Genomic DNA, 23,211 nt, shown 5'->3' with positions numbered 1-23,211 from the left:
TCACATCCGCACCGAAGGCCCTCCCGTTTTCGCTCGGGCCAGGAGACTACCGCCAGACAAACTGGTGGTGGCAAGGGCGGAGTTCAGGAAGATGGAGGAAATGGGAATTGTCCGTCAGTCTGACAGCCCGTGGGCCTCGCCGTTACACATGGTCTCCAAGGCATCTGGGGGGTGGAGGCCATGTGGCGATTATCGGCGTCTCAATGCTGTCACCACGGCTGATCGCTACCCCATACCGCACCTACAGGACTTTTCATCTGGGCTGGAAGGAGCGGTGGTGTTTTCCAAAATCGATTTGGTGCCAGGATACCATCAGATTCCGGTGCGACCGGAGGACATACAAAAAACTGCAACTATTACTCCGTTCGGGTTGTTTGAATGGTTGCGTATGCCTTTCGGTTTAAAGAACGCGGCACAGGCTTTCCAGCGACTGATGGACCGCGTGGGCCGGGGTTTACCCTTTTTGTTTATTTATTTAGACGACATCCTGGTAGCCAGCCCCTCAGTGCAGGAACACCAGGCCCATTTGCGGACCGTGTTCCAGCGGCTCCAAGACCACGGGCTCATTATCCAACCCTCCAAATGTCAATTCGGCCTGCCTGCCCTCGATTTTCTAGGGCACAGAATTACTCCTGCCGGCGCCGCACCTTTGCCCGAGAAGGTGGAAGCTATCCGGGCTTTTCCCAGGCCTACCACAGTAAAAGGGCTGCAGGAGTTCGTAGGCATGGTTAATTTCTACCATAGATTCGTCCCGGCAGCGGCGCGAGTCCTGCGCCAGCTTTTCCAATGCCTTGCAGGGAATCCGGTAGAGTTGTTGTGGTCCCCGGCCCCAGAGTCGGCTTTTACGGCAGCTAAGGCAGCCTTGGCAGATGCCACCATGCTGGTCCATCCGAGCCCCTCCGCCCCCACGGCCCTGACGGTTGATGCCTCTGACGTGGCGGTGGGTGGAGTTCTGGAGCAGCAGGTCGGTGGCCGTTGGCAGCCGTTAGCGTTTTTCAGCCGGCAACTAAATTCGGCCGAGCTGAAATATAGCGCATTTGACCGAGAGCTTCTGGCTCTCTATTTAGCTGTCCGTCATTTCTGGTATTTCCTCGAGGGCCGCCCATTTGTGGCATTTACGGACCACAAGCCATTAACATTTGCTTTTTCGAAATTGTCTGACCCATGGTCGGCCCGCCAGCAGCGGCACCTGACTGCTATCTCCGAATTTACCACAGATGTCCGTCATATCGCGGGTAAGCTTAATGCCGTGGCTGACGCCCTGTCTAGACCTGCTTTTCCCCCTATTTCGGCGGTGGACTGCGAAGTGGATCCCCAGGAGCTTGCGGAGGCACAGCCCTTAGCGGATACCGTTTCGGCTTACCAGTCCACCACTTCGGGATTGAAGTTGGCCCAGGTAGCCTGCGGGTCGGAAGGCACGAAAGTCTGGTGCGATGTTTCTCTTCCTCGCCCCAGGCCGGTAGTACCGCCCTCCCTTCAGCGCCGGGTTTTCGATGCCATTCATGGGCTGGCGCACCCGTCCATCCGCTCCACCTCTGCCTTGGTAGCAGCGAGGTTTGTCTGGCATGGCCTGCGGAAACAGGTAGCGGGTTGGGCGCGTTCCTGCGTGCCCTGTCAGACCGCTAAAGTCCAGCGCCACGTCCAGCCCCCCGTACAGGATTTCGAGGTCCCGGTTTGTCGTTTTTTCCACATCCACGTGGATTTGGTCGGGCCTTTGCCTTCCTCCCGGGGCTACACCCACCTCCTCACGGTGGTGGATCGGTTCACCCGGTGGCCAGAGGCTTTCCCATTGTTTGATATCTCGTCAGCGTCTTGTGCTAGGACTTTGGCCCTTCATTGGGTGGCTCGTTTCGGGGTCCCGGCAGTTATTACAACTGACAGAGGTCCACAGTTCACTTCGTCCCTCTGGGCCGCGCTGGCGGAACTGTACGGGTCCAAGTTACAACCCACAACTGCATATCACCCCCAGGCAAATGGACTCGTAGAAAGGTTCCACCGCCAACTTAAGGCGTCCCTCAGTGCAAGGCTTGAAGGCCCGGACTGGGTAGACCAACTCCCTTGGGTTCTTTTGGGCATCAGGACTGCTCCTAAGCCAGATCTCGGTGCGTCGTCCGCAGAGCTAGTATATGGCTCGACACTTCGAGTACCCGGAGATCTGTTTCCGGACCCTTCAGCCCTGCTCCCTACAGTCCCATCAGCGTTAGCATCTCTCCGGGAACGGGTGGGCTCCCTGGCTCCAGTGCCGACTTCACGTCATGGGTGTTCCATGGTACATGAACCATCTTCCCTGAAGGACTGTGAGTTTGTTTTTCTGCGTAAAGATGCCCATCGCGCCCCGTTGCAGAAGGTCTATCAAGGGCCGTTCCGGGTTTTACGTAAGGGAACGGCTACTTTCACCTTAGACATGGGCGGCAAGAGTGAACTCGTCTCGGTGTCCCGGCTCAAACCTGCCCATTTGGACCCGGATCAACCAGTCCTGGTCGGTCAAACCCCTAGGAGAGGCCGACCTCCGTTAGTTCCGCCTAGACCAGAAACCCCCGTTCCGACAGTTCCTCCAGGACCCCCCGTTTCGGCAGTTCCTCCAGAACCCCCCGTGCCGGTAGTTCCTCCAGAACCTCTCGTTCCGGCTGTTCCTCCAAGTCCGGAACCTCCGGCTCCTGTGGTTCAGGCTGTCCCTCTCCGTACTCGTTATGGTCGCGAAATCCGGCTCCCAGCTAGGTTCCGCACCTCGGGTTCTGGGGGGGGTCATGTAGCGACCATAGAGAATGGTCCAGGTCGTCGAACCCTCGGATTGGCCAGCGAGGTCACGTGGGAACGCGACCATGGGGATTGGTCCAGGGAACGACATCGCTGATTGGCCAGCGATGTCAGGTGCGCGTTTGGCGCCCGTTTGAGTCAGTTCGGCGAAGTCTTCAAGGAAGACAGTAAGTTTGTATTGGTTGTCCTGTACCTTGTTGTTTAACTCTGTATTCGTGTATTGCGGCTGCAATAAACTTCGTCTACAACCAACAAGTTTCGGACTCGCCATAGCATCAGTTAATCCAGGACAATCAAGGACCAGCCTCACCCCGGACACTCCCTCTACACTTCACACTTTACAATCCAGCGATATGAATATTGATTTCTCTAACTTAAAGTAACCCTAGTGTTCCCTCTCTCTCTCTCCCTGTCCCTCCCCCATCCTGGTTCTCTGACTAGTCCTCCTGATTTACAGTTTGTATGTCCCGTGGTCAGCTTCCCTTCAGCTAACAATGGACCATTCTACTTTCCTTCACAAAATGCTGGAGTAACTCAGCAGGTCAGGCAGCATCTCGGGAGAGAAGGAATGGGTGACGTTTCGGGTCGAGACCCTTCTTCCAAAACGTCGCCGATTCCTTCCCTCCCGAGATGCTGCCTGACCTGCTGAGTTACTCCAGCATTTTGTGAATAAATACCTTCGATTTGTACCAGCATCTGCAGTTATTTTCTTATTCTACTTTCCTTGATCACGTCTGCTTTGATCTGTTGTTTTCACACCTTTCCCTTCCGTATCTCTCGTTTCCCTCTCCCTTGACTCTCAGTCTGATGGAGGGTCTCGACCCGAAACGTCACCCATTCATTCTCTCCAGAGATGCTGCTGAGTTACTCCAGCTTTTTGTGTCTCATCTAGCATTGCATTTGCCTTCCTTCCTCCTCAACCTGCAAATGATCCCGTGTAGGAAGGAACTGCAGATGCTGGTTTAAACCGAAGATAGACACAAAATGCCGGAGTAACTCAGCGGGACAGGCAGCATCTCTGGGGAGAAGCAATGGGTGACGTTCCAGGTCGAGACCCGTTTTCAGACCGAATGATCCTTGTGGGAATCCTGTACCAGCATTCCCAAGTCCCTCCGCACCTCCGGTGGGGCGAGGTTTAGTTCAGTGCCGTTAACTCTTGTTCCAGGCTGCTCTACTGGACGGACTGGGGCAGTGAGCCCAGGATAGAGAGTGCCTGGATGGACGGGCAGCATCGGCGGGTGTTGGCCGACAAATACCTGGGCTGGCCCACGGGGCTCACCATAGACTACCTCAACAGTGACCGCATCTACTGGTGCGACTCCAAGGAGAACCTCATCGAGTCCATGAAGCCTGATGGGTCTGACAGGATCGTGGTCATCAATGGAGGTGAGACTGGTGCAGACACCCTTCCCCACAGGGGACTGGACCTCCCAACACTTGCACTGGGGAATCAGCCTGAGCAATCATTCATTGAGAGGCCCTGATCAGAGTAGCACAGTGGCGCAGCGGTAGAGTTGCTGCCTCACAGCCCCACAGACCCAGGTTTGATCCTGATTACGGGCGGCACGGTGGCGCAGCGGTAGAGTTGCTGCCTTGCAGCACCAGAGACCCGGGTTCCATCCCGACCACGGGTGCTGTCTGTACGGAGTTTGTACGTTCTCCCCGGGACCTGTGTGGGTTTTCTCAGAGATCTTCGGTTTCCTCCCACACTCCAAAGACGTACAGTTGTGTAGGTTAATTGGGCTTCGTAAATGTAAAAATTGGCCCTTGTGTGTGTAAGATAGTGTTAATATGCAGGGATCGCTGGTCGGCCGAAGGGCCTGTTTCCAAACTAAACTAAACGTACAGTTTTGTGGCTTAATTGGCTTCGGTAAAGATTGTAAATTGTCCCCAGTGTGTGTAGGATAGTGCTAGTGTTTGTGATGATCGCTGGTCGGCGCGGACTTGGTGGGCCGAAGGGCCTGTTTCCACACTGTATCCCTAAACTAAACTAAACTATACTAAAGATAGTAATGTGAGGACTCCAATCCCCAGTTAGTAACTATAATCTGCCGTGAATATTGGGAGACAAGTTACGGCTGAAATAGTGTAAGTATTTTATCGTGTGGTGTGAAGACTGAAGGAATATCTGACTGTTTCAGAAGGCAGATTACACTGTGAATTATCGTCCATTTTTTGGGGAAGTATCATGTTCCCTTGCACAATCTCTAATGTTGCCTTGCCAATGGACAGCAACGTCAAGGATTTCCATTGAACATAAACGCTCTGATACCGTTGCCAGTACTTCACGTCACTTTTCCAAGCAGCATCTCCGGAGAACAGTAATAGGTGACGATTTGGGTCGAGACCCTTCTTCAGTCTGAGAGTCAGGGGAGTGGGAAATGAGTGGAAAGATTGGAAAGATTGGGCTTGTATTCACTGGAATTTAGAAGGATGAGAGGGGATCTTATAGAAACATATAAAATTATAAAAGGACTGGACAAGCTAGATGCAGGAAAAATGTTCCCAATGTTGGGGGAGTCCAGATCCAGAGGGGTCTAAGAATAAAGGGGAGGCCATTTAAAACTTAGATGTGGAATAACTTTTTCACCCAGAGAGTTGTGAATTTGTGGAATTGTCTGCCACAGAGGGCAGTGGAGGCCAATTCACTGGATGAATTTAAAAGAGAGTTAGATAGAGCTCTTGGGGCCAGTGGAATCAAGGGATATGGGGAGAAGGCAGGCACGGGTTACTGATTGTGGTGATCAGCCATGATCACAATGAATGGCGGTGCTGGCTCGAAGGGCCGAATGGCCTCCTCCTGCACCTATTTTCTATGTTTCTATGTTTCTAAATGAATGAAAGATATGGAAAAAAAGTATCAAAAAAGATGTCAAGGAAAGGCAGAGCCCACATTGGTCCATTGTCGGCTGTGGGTTAGGTGATAACGAGTTGTACAGAGAGTGAAACTCGACAGGATGACAGCGAAACTAGTAGGATGACTAGGGTGGGGGACGGATGGAGAGAGTGACTTGAAGTTGGAGAAATCAGTACATACCGCTGGGTTGTAAGCTACCCAAGCGAAATGAGAGATGCTGTTCCTCCAGCATTTTGTGTTTATCTCTGGTTTAAACCAGCGTCTGCAGTTCCTTGCTCAACAGTAAGCAAGACTGGCTGGTTGGAACTCCAGGTGTACAGAGCGGGGAGAATCACTCAATGTATATCAGCCTAGAGCCCTGTACCCTGTGGCATGTCCCAGGGATCAGTGCTGACTCCTTGATTCTCTCCCACACACCTTCAAGATTTTGGAAGAGAATGTCGATTCAAGATTCAATTTATTGTCACGTGTACCAATTAAGGTACAGTGAAATTTGAGTTACCACACAGCCATACTAAGTGAAAAGCACCAAGACACACAGCCACATAAAATAAAATGTAACAAAAACATCCAGCACAGCGGATTCCACATTCCTCACTGTGATGGAAGGTAATAAAGGTCAACCATTTTCCTCTTTGCTTCCTCACTTTTCTCCAAACAATTCCACCCTAGGTATTAATCCAATTATTTAACCAGTATGCCATTAAATTCATGTTACAATATCAGTAATACATCAATTTCTACATCAAGATGCCTTTATTTATGTACATGTAGTTTGTATGACTATGGCTGGGACTAGTTTAAGTACCTACATTTTGTATATTCTTGCCATTCTTACTCTTATTCTACAAGGCAATGTAATTTTAACACCAGTTGCATATCTTCATTTTTATTGCACCGGTTGACATGCATCAATTCTGCTCCCCGCAGCGGTAGAGTTGCTGCCTTACAGCGCCAGAGACCCGGGTTCAATCCTGACTACGGTTGCTGTCCGCACAGAGTTTCCACTTTCTTCCTGTGACTGCATGGGTTTTCGGTTTTCTCCCACATCCCAAAGATGTGCAGTTTTGTAGGTTAATTGGCTTCTGTAAATTGTCCCTCGCGTGTAGATAGAACTAATGGATTTTGGAAGAGAATGTAGATTCAAGATTCAATGTAATCGTCACATGTGCCAATTAAGGTGCAGTGAAATTTGAGTTACCATACAGCCATACTAAGTGAAAAGCAACAAGACACACAGCCACATCAAATAAAATTTAACATAAACATCCACCACAGCGGATTCCACATTCCTCACTGTGATGGAAGGTAATAAAGTTCAATCAGCTTCCTCTTGGTTCACCCTCGGTCAGGGCTGTTGAACCGTCCGCAGTCGCCGCTGCCGACAGGTCCGATGTCCGAAGCCCTCGCGTCGGGACGGTTAGTAAGGTGGCATGGTTAGTAAGTTTGCAGATGACACCAAACTTGGTGGTACGGTGGACTGTGAAGAAGGTTGCCTGTGGTTACAACTGGATATGGACCAACTAAAAGGACAAGGAATGGTTGATGGAATTTAGATTTTTTTAGATTTAGATTTAGAGATACAATGTGGAAACAGGCCCTTCGGCCCACCGGGTCCGCGCCGCCCAGCGATCCCCGCACATTAACACTATCCTACACACACTAGGGACAATTTTTTACATTTACTCAGTCAATTAACTTACAAACCTGTACGTCTTTGGAGTGTGGGAGGAAACCAAAGATCTCGGAGAAAACCCACACAGGTACAAACTCCGTACAGACAGCGCCCGTAGTCAGGATCGAACCCGAGTCTCCGGCGCTGCATTCGCTGTAAGGCAGCAACTCTACCGCTGCGCCACCGTGCCACCCTTATTTATTTCAGACAAGTGCATAAAAATGCCACAGAAGGCTGTGGAGGCCAAGTCAGTTGATATTTTTAAGTCAGGAATAGATAGATTCTTGATTAGTACAGGGGTCATGGGTTATGGGAAGAATGCAGGAGAATGGGGTTAGGAGAGAGAGATAGATCAGCCATGATTGAATGGCAGAGTAGACTTGATGGGCCGAACGGCCTAATTCTGCTGCTATCACTTATGACCTTATGAAACCGAGTGAGTGGCATGGCAGTGGGGAATGTAACAGAACAGCAAGACCATGGGGTGCAACTACATCATTAGGGGTGGCACAGTGGTGCAGGGGTAGAGTTACTGCCTCACAGCCCCAGAGTCCCGGGTTCGATCCTGACCATGGTTGCTGTCTATATGAAGTTTGCCCTTTCGCCCTGCGACCGCGTGGGTTTCCTCTGGGTGCTCCAGTTTCCTCCCTCACTCCAAAGACGTGCAGGTGTCTATTGTAATTGTAATTAATTTATTAACTAAGTATGTAAAAACATACGAGGAATTTGGTTTGCCATACAGTCATACCAAAAAAGCAACAAGACACACAACTGCATTAAAAAATGGACATAAACATCCAACAGAGCGGCTCCTCCCCATTCCCCACTGTGATAGAAGGCAATATGTTGGCCTTCATAACAAGAGGAGTTGAGTATAGGAGCAAAGAGGTCCTTCTGCAGTTGTACAGGGCCCTAGTGAGACTGCACCTGGAGTACTGTGTGCAGTTTTGGTCTCCAAATTTGAGGAAGGATATTCTTGCTATTGAGGGCGTGCAGCGTAGGTTTACTAGGTTAATTCCCGGAATGGCGGGACTGTCATATGTTGAAAGACTGGAGCGACTAGGCTTGTATACACTGGAATTTAGAAGGATGAGAGATCTTATCGAAACGTATAAGATTATTAAGGGGTTGGACACGTTAGAGGCAGGAAACATGTTCCCAATGTTGGGGGAGTCCAGAACAAGGGGCCACAGTTTAAGAATAAGGGGTAGGCCATTTAGAACTGAGATGAGGAAAAACTTTTTCAGTCAGAGAGTTGTAAATCTGTGGAATTCTCTGCCTCAGAAGGCAGTGGAGGCCAATTCTCTGAATACATTCAAGAGAGAGCTAGATAGAGCTCTTAAGGATAGTGGAGTCAGGGGGGTATGGGGAGAAGGCAGGAACGGGGTACTGATTGAGAATGATCAGCCATGATCACATTGAATGGCGGTGCTGGCTCGAAGGGCCGAATGGCCTCCTCCTGCACCTATTGTCTATTGTCTATTGTATTAGCTTCTTCCCTCCTTTTCTCCTGCGGTCGGGGCAGTCGAACCATCCACAGTCGGGGCGATCGAAGCTCCCACAATTGGGGCGGCCGAAGCTCCTGTGGCTTGGAGCTTCCAAAGTCAATCCCGAACCAAGAGACCGTGAGCTCCACGATGTTACGTCCACAGGCTCCCGCGGTTGGAGCTCCCGAAGCCGATCCCTAAACCAAGGGACCGTGAGCTCCACGATGTGAAGTCCGCAGGCTCCCGCGGTTGGAGCTCCCCAAGTCGATCCCCAGCAAAGGGACCGTCGGCTCCACAAAGTTAGGCCGGAGCACGGACGGAGATACGATACGGAAAAGTTGCATCTCCGTCGCAGAAAGAGATTTAAAAAAGTTTCCCCCACCCCCCACATAATACCAAAGTAAAGACACATTTAACAACAGATTAAAAACACCAAAAGAAGGAAAGGACGAGACAGACTGCCATCGTACGGTGCCACCCGGTGAAGTTGTAACGTTCACATTGTGTTCTTGCTTTCTCTCTGCCAGACCTCGGCAACCCATTTAGCTTGGATGTGTTTGAGAATCACTTGTACTGGACATCGAAAGGCAACGGAGAAGTATGGAGACAAGATAAATTTGGAAATGGACATAAGATGAAGATACTGACAGTAAACCCGTGGCTAACCCAGGCCAGAATTTATCAGGAGAATCGTTATGATCACTCAGGTAAAACCTATTTCCAAGGCCACGTTTTAACCAAAAATTGTACAATTAATCATTCAGACTCTGAAGATCCATGATATTCAAAACGCACTTATTTTTCTACAGTTCTGCAGATGGCAATATGTTGAGAATTCATTGCTACCTTTCAATTGTTTCATCCTAATCTCACATACAAAATGTTCAAAACTGTACTTTAAGTTTTTTAAATCTCTTTCGCCTGTAGAAACAGTGACAAAAACCCTTGATACTTGTGATTGGTTAAATTTGGTGAGTGGGGAAATATAAGAACCCAAGGGGCAACATTTTCACGCAGGGTGGTGGGTGTATGGAACGAGCTGCCAGAGGAGGTAGTTGAGGCTGGTACAACATCAACATTTGGGCAGGTACATGGAAAGGAAGGTTTAGAGGTACACCAAGTACTGGAGTAACTCAGCGGGTCAGGCAGCATCTTTGGAGAAGAAGGATAGGAGATGCTTCGGGTCAAGACTCTTCTTCAGACTTCAGGTGGCACAGCGGTAGAGTTGCTGCCTTACAGCGAATGCAGCGCCGGAGACCTGGGTTCGATCCAGACCACGGGCGCTGTCTGTACGGCGTTTGCACGTTCTCCCCGTGACCTGCGTGAATTTTCTCTGAGATCCAAAGACGTACAGGTATGTGGGTTAATTGACTGGGTAAATGTAAAAATTGTCCCTATCGTGTGTAGGATAGTGTTAATGTGCGGGGATCGCTGGGCGGCGCGGACTTGGTGGGCCGAAAGGTCTGTTTCCGCGCTGTATCTCTAAATCTAAAAAATCTTTAAAAAATCTTCCGTTTCCTCCCACACGCCGTAGACGTACAGGTTTGTAGGTTAATTGGCTTGGTAAATGTATAAATTGTCCCTCGTGGGTATATGTGTTAATGTTAATGTGCGGGGATCGCTGGTCGGCGCGGACCCGGTGGGCCGAAAGGGCCTGTTTCCGCGCTGTACCTCTAAACTAAACTAAACTTAATGTTGAGAGAGATACGGGCCAAACACGGGTAAATGGGATGAGAGTAAATGGGGTATCTTGGTGGGCATTGATGGGTTTGGCTGAAGGACCCGTTTCCGTGTTGTATCACTCCATGACTCTATTCAAGACTACACAATGTGGAACGAATGCCTATTTTGTTTTTCACAATGTCCAAGATGCTGACTATATTCAGAACTCTACATAGTCTTAAAGAGCAAACACATTGTACCACAGGGATTAGTGCTTCAATGTTTTACAATTTATATCAATGACTTGGATAGAAATATGCATTGTGTTAGTGTGCCTGACCCACAGAGTTACTTCAGCACTTCAAACCTTTCCTGTCCAGGTACCTGTCCAAATATGTTAGATGGGGCACCTTGGTTGGCATGGACTAGATGGGCTGAAGGGCCTGTTTCCATGCTGTATGTCTCCAAAACTATAACAACCCCATACTAATTTCCCACTTAGTGTATGGTGCCCTCTATTTTCTCCATAATGCCAATAGTCAATCAATAGTCAATAGTGCACTATTTGTCACACATGCAACTGCACAGTGAAATTCATTTTGCATGTATTACACATGCGGGCATTGCCATTATTGGCGCCATTATTCAAAGTCCATAGTCTGGTCGACCCGCGTGCTCGATGTCCTGGAGCAGTTCCCATGAACCGACGTCCCTCTCCTCTCCTTCCCTCTCCTCGCCCGGCCGTCTTTGTCTCCCGGGACGTCTCCTGCAGTCGACCTGAAGGCGGTGGAGGCATCACCCCGCTTCACCCTTCTTGCTCCTTGTGTCCGGCATCTCCTGCTGTGTCCCGTTTATGCCGAATGCCAAGCCTACGGGTGTGTTCCCAACTCCGCCGACAGCGAGCTTTTGGGCGACAACTCACCAATCGCGGGGTCCCCCCGACCGCGAGGTCCCCCTGATCGCGAGGTCCCCCTGACCGCGGGGTACCCCCAAACATGGTCCCCCCGACCGTGAGGTCCCCCCAACCGCGAGGTCCCCCGACCGCGAGGTCCCCCGACCGCGAGGTCCCCCTGATCGCGAGGTCCCCCTGACCGCGGGGTCCCCCCAAACATGGTCCCCCCGACCTCGAGGTCCCTCTGACCGCGGGGCCCCCCTAAACATGGTCCCCCCGACTGCAAGGTCCCCCGACCTCTAGGTCCCCCCGACCGCGACATCTCCCCAACCGCGAGGTCCCCCGACCACGAGGTCCCCCTGACCACGATGACCCCGACCACGAGGTCCCCTGACCACGGGGGCCCCCCTAAACATGGTCCCCCCGACCGCAAGGACCCCCGACCTCTAGGTCCCCCAACCGCGACGTCTCCCCAACCGCGAGGTCCCCCGACCGCGAGGTCCCCCCAAACATGAAGTCCCCCCGACCGCAAGGTTCCCCCGACCACGGGGTCCCCCCAAACATGGTCCCCCTGACTGAGAGGTCCCCCCAAACATGGTCCCCCGACCGCGAGGTCCCCCTGACTGTGGGGTCCCCCCAAACATGAAGTACCCTCGACTGCGAGGTCCCCCGACCTCTAGGTTCCCCGACCGCGACGTCTCCCCGACCACCAGGTCCCCTGACCGCGCGGTCTCCCCGGTCCCGCTGATGACCGCGGTGGGCCTGCCAGGCCTAGAGGGCGGGTACTCTGAGGACGGCCCATGGCGGTGGAGTTGGGCCTGCGTGCCGGGAGCGTCCCGGCCTAATGTGAAAGCACCTTCCTGCATCTGAAGCTTCTTTCACAATTATTTTTGCTAGTTTGAATTAAATGAATCTTTATCCACTCATTACGGTGCAGCCAAATCCCAATCCAAGTGAACCCACAAGTTTGCAGCCAACACCTCCGTGGTGGGCCGGATATCAATGACGAAGAAGGAAATTAGTTTATGCACACCTCCAGATTCAGGGAGATTTCTTCACAGTTGTTATCAGGCAACTGTACCACCCTCTCACCAACTAGAGAGCGGTCCTGACCTCCCATCCACCTCATTGGAGACCCTCAGACTATCTTTAATCGGACTTTTTCTTGCAGTAAACGTTATTCCCTTTATTCTGCATCTGTACACTGTGGACAGCTCGATTATAATCATATATAGGCTTTCCACTGACTGGATAGCACGCAACAAGAAAGCTTTTCACTGTACCTTGTTACACGTGACAATAAACTAAACTGAACTCAACCAAACCATCTCGGTACACGCGATTATTATAATCCACACGAAACTCAATGGATATTTTAAAAATGCTGGATTACGGTTTTTGTTTTCAACTTGGATTTGTTTTTCAGTGCCTAACCGCTGCAAGGGTTTCTGCAGCCACCTGTGTTTGCTGACACCAGGAGGCTACACCTGTGCTTGTCCACAGGGAAGCCACTTCCTAGACCGCAGTAACTCTGAATGCGATGCAGGTACGTGCACTTAATCAACCCCTTCCTCGCTGTCTGTCCTCATGCGCTTTAAGATATCCAGCACCACCCCCGCCTCTCGTGCTTCCAGCACCTCCACGCTTTTCAATTCATGACTGTTAGCTTCCCTGAATTCCTTGGCATTCCCATCCTTCTCAGCAGTAAACAGAGGTGAGAAACATTCACTCTTCGCCCATCACATGTCCCTCCACACAGGGACAACCTCATTGCTCTTGAAGGGGCCCTATTCTCTCCCACCTCTTTTGCACTTAATACACTTATTTACATGCGGCACAGTGGCGCAGCGGTAGAACTGCTGCCTTACAGCATCAGAGTCCCGGGCTCGATCCTGACGATGGGTGCTGTCTGTACTGAGTTTGTACGTTCTCCCCATAACCGTGTGGGTTTTCTCCGGGTGCTCTGGTTTCCTCCCACACTCCAAAGACGTACAGGTTTGTAGGCAAATTGGCGTTGGTAAAATTGCAAATTATCCCTGGTGTGTAGGATAGTGCTCGTGTGATCGCAGGTCGGCGCGGACTCAGTGGGCTGAAAGTCTAATGTTAAATCTCTCGGGATTCTCCGTAATCTCCCCTGCCAGAGCGAGCTCGTGTCTCTTTTTTACCTTCCCGATTTGCCTCTTAAGCGTACTCCTGCACTCTCTACACTCAAGGGATTCATTTCATCCCAGCTGCCTGTACCTGATATACGCCAAAGACAGACACAGAGTGCTGGAGTAACTCAGCGGGTCAGGCGGCATCTCTGGAGAACATGGACGCGTGATGTTTCGTGTCGAGACCCTTCTTCAGACTGGAATGTACCTCATCTTCCCTGACCACCCTAATGCGCATTATTGCCGACGCATTTGGACACCTGACCCCATAGCAGCCTATTCTACTTTGGGAAAATGGTTCTCACTGACAGGGTGCTTTTATTTGTTTTGTCAGGGATGGATTTTAACCCTGAATGTTTTCTCATCTCTACAGCCATTGAGTCGAAGCAAACCATGCCACCCGCTTGCAAGTGTAGGAATGAGGGGGTGTGTCATTTCGAAGGAAACACAACAAAGTGCACGTAAGTTGAAGGCCGCAGAAACACAGTGCTGTTCGTGCTCGATACAGTGGCAGCAGTACTGTACAATGCTACAGTGGCAGCAGCACTGCAGAATCCCCCGCTGTTCATGCTCGATACAGTGGCAGCAGCACTGCAGAATCCCCCGCTGTTCATGCTCGATACAGTGGCAGCAGCACTGCAGAATCCCCCGCTGTTCATGCTCGATACAGTGGCAGCAGCACTGCAGAATCCCCCGCTGTTCCTCATGTGTACATTTCTCTCTCTTCATGTTACCGTAGCCCCTTTCCTTGCGAGGTTGCTCGAGAGTCTTAGTCATGCAGCATGGAAACTGGTCCAATGGCCCAACTCATCCATGCCAACCAAGGTGCCCCATCTCAGTTGGTCCCATTTGTCCATATGGGACCAACTCATATCTGAGAAGGTCTTATATGAGAAGGTCTGTCCTCACCTTCTCCACCATGGTCTGGTTTGGCTCAGCCACCAAGCACCACATCCAGAGGCAGCAGCGCATCGTTCGCACAGCTGAGAAGGTTGTTGGCTGCAACCTTCCCCCCATTGACGAACTGTACACTGCAAGGGCCAGGAAGCGAGTGGGCAAGATCATCTCTGACCCCTCTCACCCTGGCCACAAACTCTTTGAAGCACTTCTCTCTGGAAGGCGACTCCGGACTGTCAAAGCAGCCACAGCCAGACATAAAAAACAGCTTTGTTCCATGAGCAGTAGCTCTGCTCAACAACCAAAAGTCTGTAGCCTCCTTTTGCTCTGGTATTTTATTTCATTCTTCACATGTTTAAATTATAATGTTTTATTCGTTATTGTTTACTGTATGTCGTGTTGTTACTTGCGAGCAAAGCACCAAGGCAAGTAACAACACGACATACAGTAAACAATAAAGAATAAAACATTATAATTTAAACATGTGAAGAATGAAATGGTCATGTGTGGCTGTGCCTAACGGCTGCGGCTCGCTGGCAGTCTGTTTGTCTTTTTTCCTTTTTTTTTTGTTTGTGTGTCGGTGTTGGGATGGTTTTTGTTTCTGTTTTTTTGGCTGTGTATGTGTGGGGCGGGGGGTGGTGGGGTGGGGGAAACCTTTCTTTTATTAGGTCTCTTCCCCGGGGCGCAGCTCGGCCGCGGGGCCTTCCATCGCCCGCGGGGCCTTCCATCGCCCGCGGGGCCTTCCATCGCCCGGCGCGGCTCGGCCGCTGGACTTAACATCGCCGGCGCGGCTCGGCCGTGGGACCTAACAGTGCCCGGCGCGGCTCGGCTGCGGGGCCTTCCATCGCCCGGCACGGCTCGGCTGTGGGACGTTTCAGCGCTCGGTGCGGCTCGGCCGCGGGGCCTTCCATCGCCCGGCGCGGCTCGGCCGCTGGACTTAACATCGCCGGCGCGGCTCGGCCGCGGGACCTAACAGTGCTCGGCGCAGCTCGGCCGCGGGGCCTTCCATCGCCCGGCACGGCTCAGCCGCGGAACGGTTCAGCGCCCGGCGCGGCCGCAGGGCCTTCCATCGCCCGGTGCGGCTTGGCCGCTGGACTTAACATCGCCGACGCAGCTCGGCCGCGGGACTTAGCAGCGCCCGGTGCGGCTTGGCCGCGGGGCTTTCCATCGCCCGAAGCGGCTCGTCTGCTGGACTTAACATCGCCGGCACGGCTCGGCCGCTGGACTTAACATCGCCAGTGCGGCTCGGCTGCGGGACTTAGCAGCGCCCGGTGCGGCTCGGCTGCGGGGCCTTCCATCCCCTTGCGGGGGCTGTGCGGGTCGGTCGCCTCGGTAGGGGTCGAGCTGTCTGTCCGTGGGCGCGGGGGGGAAGAGAGTGGAAGTTTTGTTGCCTTCCATCACAGTGAGGGGGTGTTTGGAGTCATTGTGATGGATGTTTGTGTTGGGGTCGTGTGTCCTGTGTTCTTTTCTTTTTTATTGTGTTCTGCGACTGCTGTAATTTCGTTCGGTATATGTACCGAATGACAATAAAGTTCTGTACTGTAAGGCAAATTCCTTGTATGTATACATACTTGGCTATTACAATTTATTCAATTCTACTCATACCCTCTAAACCTTTCCTGTCCATGTACCTGTCCAAATATTCATCTAGTACTGCGTCAAGTACTTCCTCTGGCAGCTCGTTCTATACACCCACCACTCTGTGTGAAAAGTCGTCTCTTTGGTTCCTATTAAATCATTCCCATCTCACATTAAACCCATGTCCTCTGGTTCTTGATTCCTGTACTCTGGGTAAATTTTCCGCATTATTTAAACCTTGTACAATTTTTCTTGATACCCCTCCATGGGATTCTATAGAGGAGGTCGTTGAGGCAGGCACTGTAACGACATTTAAAAGATACTTGAACAGGTAGGTGGAGAGAGGGATGTACACGAAATGCGGGCAAATGGGACCAGCTTAGGTAAGGCACCTTGGTTGGTGTTAGGGCAACTTGGATTCTTCTCACCGAGCCGTCTCCGCTTGCCATTTGACGGAGGAGTGGAGTGATAGTACTTGACGCAAACAACAGAGAGATCTTCACCACGTTTCAGTTTAATTAGTTGTTTATTGAAGTAGTGATACAAACAGTCGTAGATTTGGTAAGAATTGTATCTAGCCACGGCTCCTTTGTGTCTGAAGCATTATGTCAGTGCATTCCCAATTATACTCCTAATTCTGGCTCCTCCGCGTCCATATACGCCGTCTCGACCCGAAAAGTCACCCATTCCTTCTCTCCCGAGATGCTGCCTGACCTGCTGAGTTACTCCAGCATTTTGTGAATAAACCCATATGCCCATATATGGACTCATCTCACGACAACCCCCAAGTGTCCAAAAATAATACAGCAGGATACAAAATAATAATATAATATGCTAAGATATCTAATAAACACAAATGGCTCCTACAGTCGGTATGGGCAGTGGGTCGAAGGGCCGGTTTCTGTGCTCTATGACTCTGTGACTATGACTAGAAATTCGGTAACTTTTCTCAAATTGAAAACACACAGCAACATGAAAGGGGGAAATATAATGTTTTAATTTACACATGATCTTTTCTGCAGGTGTCCTTATGGATATGCGGGAAGGTATTGCCAAATAGCAAAATCCCAGGGATCGCGACACTCTACAGGTATTTATTAAACAAATAATATTCAGCTAATTTAAGCATTTCATAACTCGGCCACGGTGGCACAGCGGGTAGAGCTGCTGCCGTACAGCGCCGGAGACCCGGGTTGGATGCTGACTACGGGTGCTGTCTGTACGGAGTTTGTGTGGGTTTTCTCCGGGTGCTCCAGTTCTCTCCCACATTCCAAAAACGTACAGGAATCACTGAAATCGGGGATGGCAAATGTATGAGGGGGGGCAGAAAACCTGACGGGATACTGAGAAAAGTCGAGGAACAGTGGAAAATTGGAGCTCATGCTTACCAGCGTATACCATATGTACACTGGAGTTTAGAAGGATGAGAGGGAGGGGATCTTATAGAGATGTATACAATTATAAAAGGACTGGGCAAGTTAGATGCAGGAAAAATGTTCCCAATGTTGGGGGAGTCCAGAACCAGTCTTAGAATAAAGGGGAGGCCATTTAAAACTGAGGTGAGAAGGAACTTTTTCACCCAGAGAGTTGTGAATTTGTGGAATTCTCTGCCGCAGAGGGCAGTGGAGGCCAAATCACTGGATGAATTTAAGAGAGAGTTGGATAGAGCTCTGGGGGCTAGTGGAATCAAGGGATATGGGGAGAAGTTGAGCACAGGTTACTGATTGTGGACGATCAGCCATGATCACAATGAATGGCGGTGCTGGCTCGAAGGGCCGAATGGCCTCCTCCTGCACCTTTTTTCTATGTTGCTATGTTTCTATGTTTCTATACTCTAGGTAGCGGAACAGGTAGGTCTGGAGGCTGGAGATGCATGTGGGAAACTTGATTTTGCTGGCTAATAATACAAAGATAGAGAAGATATGATAGAACCAATGGTCTTTTGTAGACAAAAGGTACACCATACAAGTTTATGCAACGGTATTGGCTGCCATGAACCAATCTAGCTTTTAGCATTTTAGAAGTGGAGTTTGTACGTTCTCCCCATGAAGACCGTGTGGTTTTTCTCCAGGTGCTCCAGTGTCCTCCCATATTCCAAAGACATTTTTGGTTTGTAGGTTAATTGGCCTCAGTGTAATTGTAAATTGTCCCTAGTGTGTAGGATAGTGCTAGCATATAGGGTGGTCGCTGGTCGGTAAGGACTTAGTGGACCATAGGGCCTGTGTCCCTGCTGTGTTCTAAAGTCGAATAAACCCAGTGAAGGGCTTTTCAATAAATGATTACAGGTTTCATTTTGGTGAAAACTTTGGTCACACCATACATGATGAATGACCCTCTGTGGTTTGGAGAAGCCATGAGTGGAAGTCGATGAATAAGGATGGAAATGCTTTGCTTGTTATTTGTTGCACAACTAGGGTCATATTCATGGTTCCAATCCACATAGCGAGTACTGGGAATCCCTTCCCTTGATCAGAAATGTCTTGTGTAGGAAGGAACTGCAGATGCTGGTTTAAATTGAAGATAGACACAAAAAGCTGGAGTAACTCAGCGGGACAGGCGGCACGGTGGCGCAGCAGTAGAGTTGCTGCCTTACAATGAATGCAGCGCCTGAGACTCAGGTTCGATCCTGACTACAGGCGCCGTCTGTACGGAGTTTGTACGTTCTCCCCATGACCTGCGTGGCTTTTCTCCGAGATCTTCGGTTTCCTCCCACACTCCAAAGACGTACAGGTTTGTAGGTTAATTGACTGGGTAAATTGTTTTTAAAAAATTGTCCCTGGTGTGTGTAGGATAGTGTTGATGTGCGGGGATCGCTGGGCGGCGCGGACTCGGTGGGCCGAAGGGCCTGTTTCCGCGCTGTATCTCTAAATCAAAAAATCTAAAAATCTCTGGAGAGAAGGAATGGGTGACGTTTCGGGTCGAGACCCTTCTTCAGACCTGCTGAGTTGGTCCAGCATTTTGTGAAATAAATACCTTTCGATTTGTACCAGCATCTGCAGTTATTTTCTTACTCTTCTTCAGACTTTTATTGGAAAATGTTTTATTGGAAAATGTCCCAGATAGAACAATGAGATTCTTACTTGCAGCAGCACAACAGAATATGTAAACACAGTACACTGTAAACAATACAATTAATGAGGGGAAAAGTTCAGTGTGTACTTTAAACCAATAACTTACCAAAGTAGTTTAAACCAATAGCTTACTTCCACTAATGGGTGCAACACATTTAAAATGGGACTAGCCTAGTTGGTCCACATAGATAAGGTGGGCCGAAGGGCTAGACCCTACAGCTGTACAAATCTGTTGAAACCTATACACAGTACTTGGACTATGAGGACTTGACAATTCTGAATGAGGTGGGCATAATCAGTCTGAAGAAGGGTCTCGACCCGAAACGTCACCCATTCCTTCTCTCCAGCGATGCTGCCTGACCTGCTGAGTTACTCCAGCATTTTGTGTCTATCTTCAGGAATGCATTGTTTTACATTAAGTTTGTGTCCCTGGGAAACCACAGGAGCTGTTTCTAATCAGAGCTTTGTTGGTGAGGGTAAGCACCAGTACAGTGCACTGGCACCACAGGAAAGTTAAACATTCATTTTTTACTGAGAATTCAGAATCATTAATATTACAGATTGGCTACTAAGTTTTCAGAAATAAAATGCATTAATTAAATCTGGTGGTCAGGCCCTTAAACCGTTTATAGAATGCCAACCCACTGTGGACATCAATGGCAAGGAATGTGTACCCGCATCTACAAAAGATAAGGGCGCTACCATGGAGCAGTGGTAGAAATACTGCCTCTCAGTGCCAGAGACCCAGGTTCAATCCTGACTACGGGTGCAGTCTCTACGGAGTTTGTACGTTCTACCTGGGGGTTTTCTCCAGGTGCTCTGGTTTCCTTCCATTGCTCCAACGACGCGCAAGTTTGTAGGTTAATCAGCTTCTGTAAATTGTCCCTAGTGTGCAGGATAGAACTAGCGTGAGCGGGTGATCGAGGGTCAGCGTGGACGCGGCGGGCTGAAGGGTCTTGTTTCCAAGCTGGATCTCTGAGCTAACCTCAAGGCAGCACCGTTTCTTATTGTCTTCCATGCGTTATGCCAATTCCAGACACGTGATAGGTACACACGAGCATGGGGTAGGTCAATCAACACCTGAAGATAATGAGACTGGAGCGACTAGGCTTGTATACACTGGAATTTAGAAGGATGAGAGGGGATCTTATCGAAACATATAAGATTATTAAGGGGTTGGACACGTTGGACACGGCAGGAAACATGTTCCCAATGTTGGGGGAGTCCAGAACCAGGGGCCACAGTTTAAGAATAAGGGGTAGGCCATTTAGAACAGAGATGAGGAAAAACTTTTTCAGTCAGAGAGTTGTGAATCTGTGGAATTCTCTGCCTCAGAAGGCAGTGGAGGACAGTACTCTGAATGCATTCAAGAGAGAGCTAGATAGAGCTCTTAAGGATAGCGGAGTCAGGGGGTATGGGGAGAAGGCAGGAACGGGGTACTGATTGAGAATGATCAGCCATGATCACATTGAATGGCGGTGCTGGCTCGAAGGGCCGAATGGCCTCCTCCTGCACCTATTGTCTATTGTCTATTGAAGTAGGGTCTCGACCAGAGACGTCACCTCTCCATGTTCACCAGACATGCTGCCTGACCCACTACGTTTCCTCAGCACTCTGTGTAGTTTTATTTTGTAAACCAGCAACAGCAGTTCCTTTTTTCTATGCCTTAGTTTTATACTCAATTTTTTTTAAACTACCTTAGGGAGTAAGTGTTGGGTATAAGTGTTGAAAACATGAGTGAGTTTAATTCTTAAATTGCAGTAAATGTCAGAAGTAGTGCCTAAATTATTCACGGGTGGGATGGTTTGCTCTATAAGTTATGGTTTCCTTGAGGGTGGTTGAGTATGAATGATTGATTCTATATTTCTGTCATTGCAGCCACAGCCGTGTTGTTGACCATTATAATCCTGATTCTGGGGGTACTGGCAGCAGCAGGAGCCTACATCAACTACAGACGCACTGGCTCACTTCTACCTCCTTTCCCCAAGCTCTCAAGGTGACAATTACTTCACAGTTCTCTACGAATTTCCTGAAGTGAAGCAAATTTGCCGGACCCCTGGCACAGCGGTAGAGTTGCTGTCTTACTGCGCCAGAGATCCAGGTTCAACCCTGGCTACGGGTGCTTTCTGTACGGAGTTTAGATTTAGATTTAGAGGTACAGCGCAGAAACAGGCCCTTCGGCCCACCGGGTCCGTGCCGCCCAGCGATCCCCGCACATTACCACTATCCTATACCCACTAGGGACAATTTTTACATTTGCCCAGCCAATTAACCTACAAACCTGTTTATTCACAAAGTGCTGGAGTAACTAACCTACAAACCTGCACGTCTTTGGAGTGTGGGAGGAAACCGAAGATCTCGGAGAAAACCCACGCAGGTCACGGGGAGAACGTACAAACTCCGTACAGACGGCGCCCGTAGTCAGGATCGAACCTGAGTCTCCGGCGCTGCATTCGTTGTAAGGCAGCAACTCTACCGCTGCGCCACCTTGCCGCCCTTGCACGTTCGCCCAGTGACCGCGAGGCATTGCTCCGGGTGCTCCGGTCTCCTCCCACATCCCAAAGACATGCAGGTTTGTAGGTCAATTGAACCTCTGTAAATTGGCCCTGGTGTGCAGGGAGTGGATGAGAAAGTGGGATAACATAGAACTAGTGTGAACGGGCGATCGATGGTCGGCGTGGACTCAGTGGGTCGAAGGGCACTTTATCTCTAAACTAAACTAAACTGAACTCATCAGCCTAAAAATGATCTCCGGGGCGGCACGGTGGCGCAACAGCGAATGCAGCGCCGGAGACTCAGGTTCTATCCTGACTACGGGTGCTGTACTGTAAGGAGTTTGTACGTTCTCCCCGTGACCTGCGTGGGTTTTCTCCGAGATCTTCGGTTTCCTCCCACACTCCATAGACGTACAGGTATGTAGGTTAATTTGATTGGGTAAATGTAAAAATTGTCCTTAGTGTGTGTAGGATAGTGTTAATGTGCGGGGATCGCTGGGCGGCGCGGACTCGGTGGGCCGAAAAGGCCTGTTTCCGCGCTGTATCTGAAATATGAAAAAAAAAATGAAATATGATAACACAACGGTAATCAAGAAGTATATCAACATAACTTAATGCAGACTGCAGAGCATGCTCAAAAACATTAAAGTTAAGGATGAAGTTCTTGCCATGTTTCTCTCTCCCGTCCCTGACTTGCATTAGTATGGTGAATATATTTTCGTAATTTAATTCAGTCGGCGAACATAGAACTGTATAGCACTGGAACACAACGTCTATGCCAAGCATGATGCCAAGACAAACTAATCTCATCTACCTGCACGTGATCCATATCCCTCCACTCTCTGCACTTCCATGGGCCCATCTACCCTCTTAAACACCACTATCGTATCTGCCTCCACCACCACCCCTGGCAAGGTGTTCCAGGCACCCACCACCCTCTGTAAAAAACATTTGCCCTGCACTTCTCCTTTAAAATTTGCCTCCCTCACCATAAACGTATAAGATTATTAAGGGGTTGGACACGTTAGAGGCAGGAAACATGTTCCCAATGCTGGGGGAGTCCAGAACCAGGGGCCACAGTTTAAGAATAAGGGGTAGGCCATTTAGAACGAGATGAGGAAAAACTTTTTCAGTCAGAGAGTTGTGAATCTGTGGAATTCTCTGCCTCAGAAGGCAGTGGAGGCCAATTCTCTGAATGCATTCAAGAGAGAGCTAGATAGAGCTCTTAAGGGTAGCGGAATCAGGGTGTATGGGGAGAAGGCAGGAACGGGGTACTGATTGAGAATGATCAGCCATGATCACATTGAATGGCGCTGCTGGCTCGAAGGGCCGAATGGCCTCCTCCTGCACCTATTGTCTATTGTCCATAAAGCTATGCCTTCTAGTCTTTGTCATTTCCACACTGGGAAAAATGTTCTGACTGTCCATCCTACCAATGCCTCTCATAATTTTATAAACGTCTATCGCTCATAACCAAGATTTTGTTTTTGTCCAAAGCTTCAGCAGTTTTGTCAAGCCCAATGGGAACGGCGTGACGTTTCGATCTGGGATAGATACTGGGGCAGATTGCTGTGCGTCTGCCATTGACATTGACTCTGCCATTGACGGAGCCATGCAGATGGTGAGCTGGACATTACACCGCGTGTAACGCGTTTGCTACGCTCTCTCCCGACCGCCGACTCTGTTG

At 49.9% G+C, this 23,211-nt stretch overlaps 1 protein-coding gene across 1 annotated transcript in view; it reads left to right on the top strand.

Moving 5' to 3' along the window:
- Window positions 1-23,211, top strand: part of lrp2a (low density lipoprotein receptor-related protein 2a) — a 210,335-nt gene that overhangs the window by 174,655 nt on the left and 12,469 nt on the right. The window contains exons 68-74 of the mRNA XM_078404632.1: window positions 3,923-4,143; window positions 9,304-9,483; window positions 12,757-12,876; window positions 13,857-13,944; window positions 16,981-17,048; window positions 20,908-21,025; window positions 23,022-23,145. Coding sequence (XP_078260758.1) covers window positions 3,923-4,143; window positions 9,304-9,483; window positions 12,757-12,876; window positions 13,857-13,944; window positions 16,981-17,048; window positions 20,908-21,025; window positions 23,022-23,145 — 919 coding nt within the window. The remainder of the gene's footprint in view (window positions 1-3,922; window positions 4,144-9,303; window positions 9,484-12,756; window positions 12,877-13,856; window positions 13,945-16,980; window positions 17,049-20,907; window positions 21,026-23,021; window positions 23,146-23,211) is intronic.

The sequence above is a fragment of the Rhinoraja longicauda genome, chromosome 8 (assembly GCF_053455715.1).
Source record: "Rhinoraja longicauda isolate Sanriku21f chromosome 8, sRhiLon1.1, whole genome shotgun sequence".
Taxonomy (NCBI): Eukaryota; Metazoa; Chordata; class Chondrichthyes; order Rajiformes; family Arhynchobatidae; genus Rhinoraja; species Rhinoraja longicauda.
This window is presented reverse-complemented; position numbering and strand designations above follow the sequence as displayed.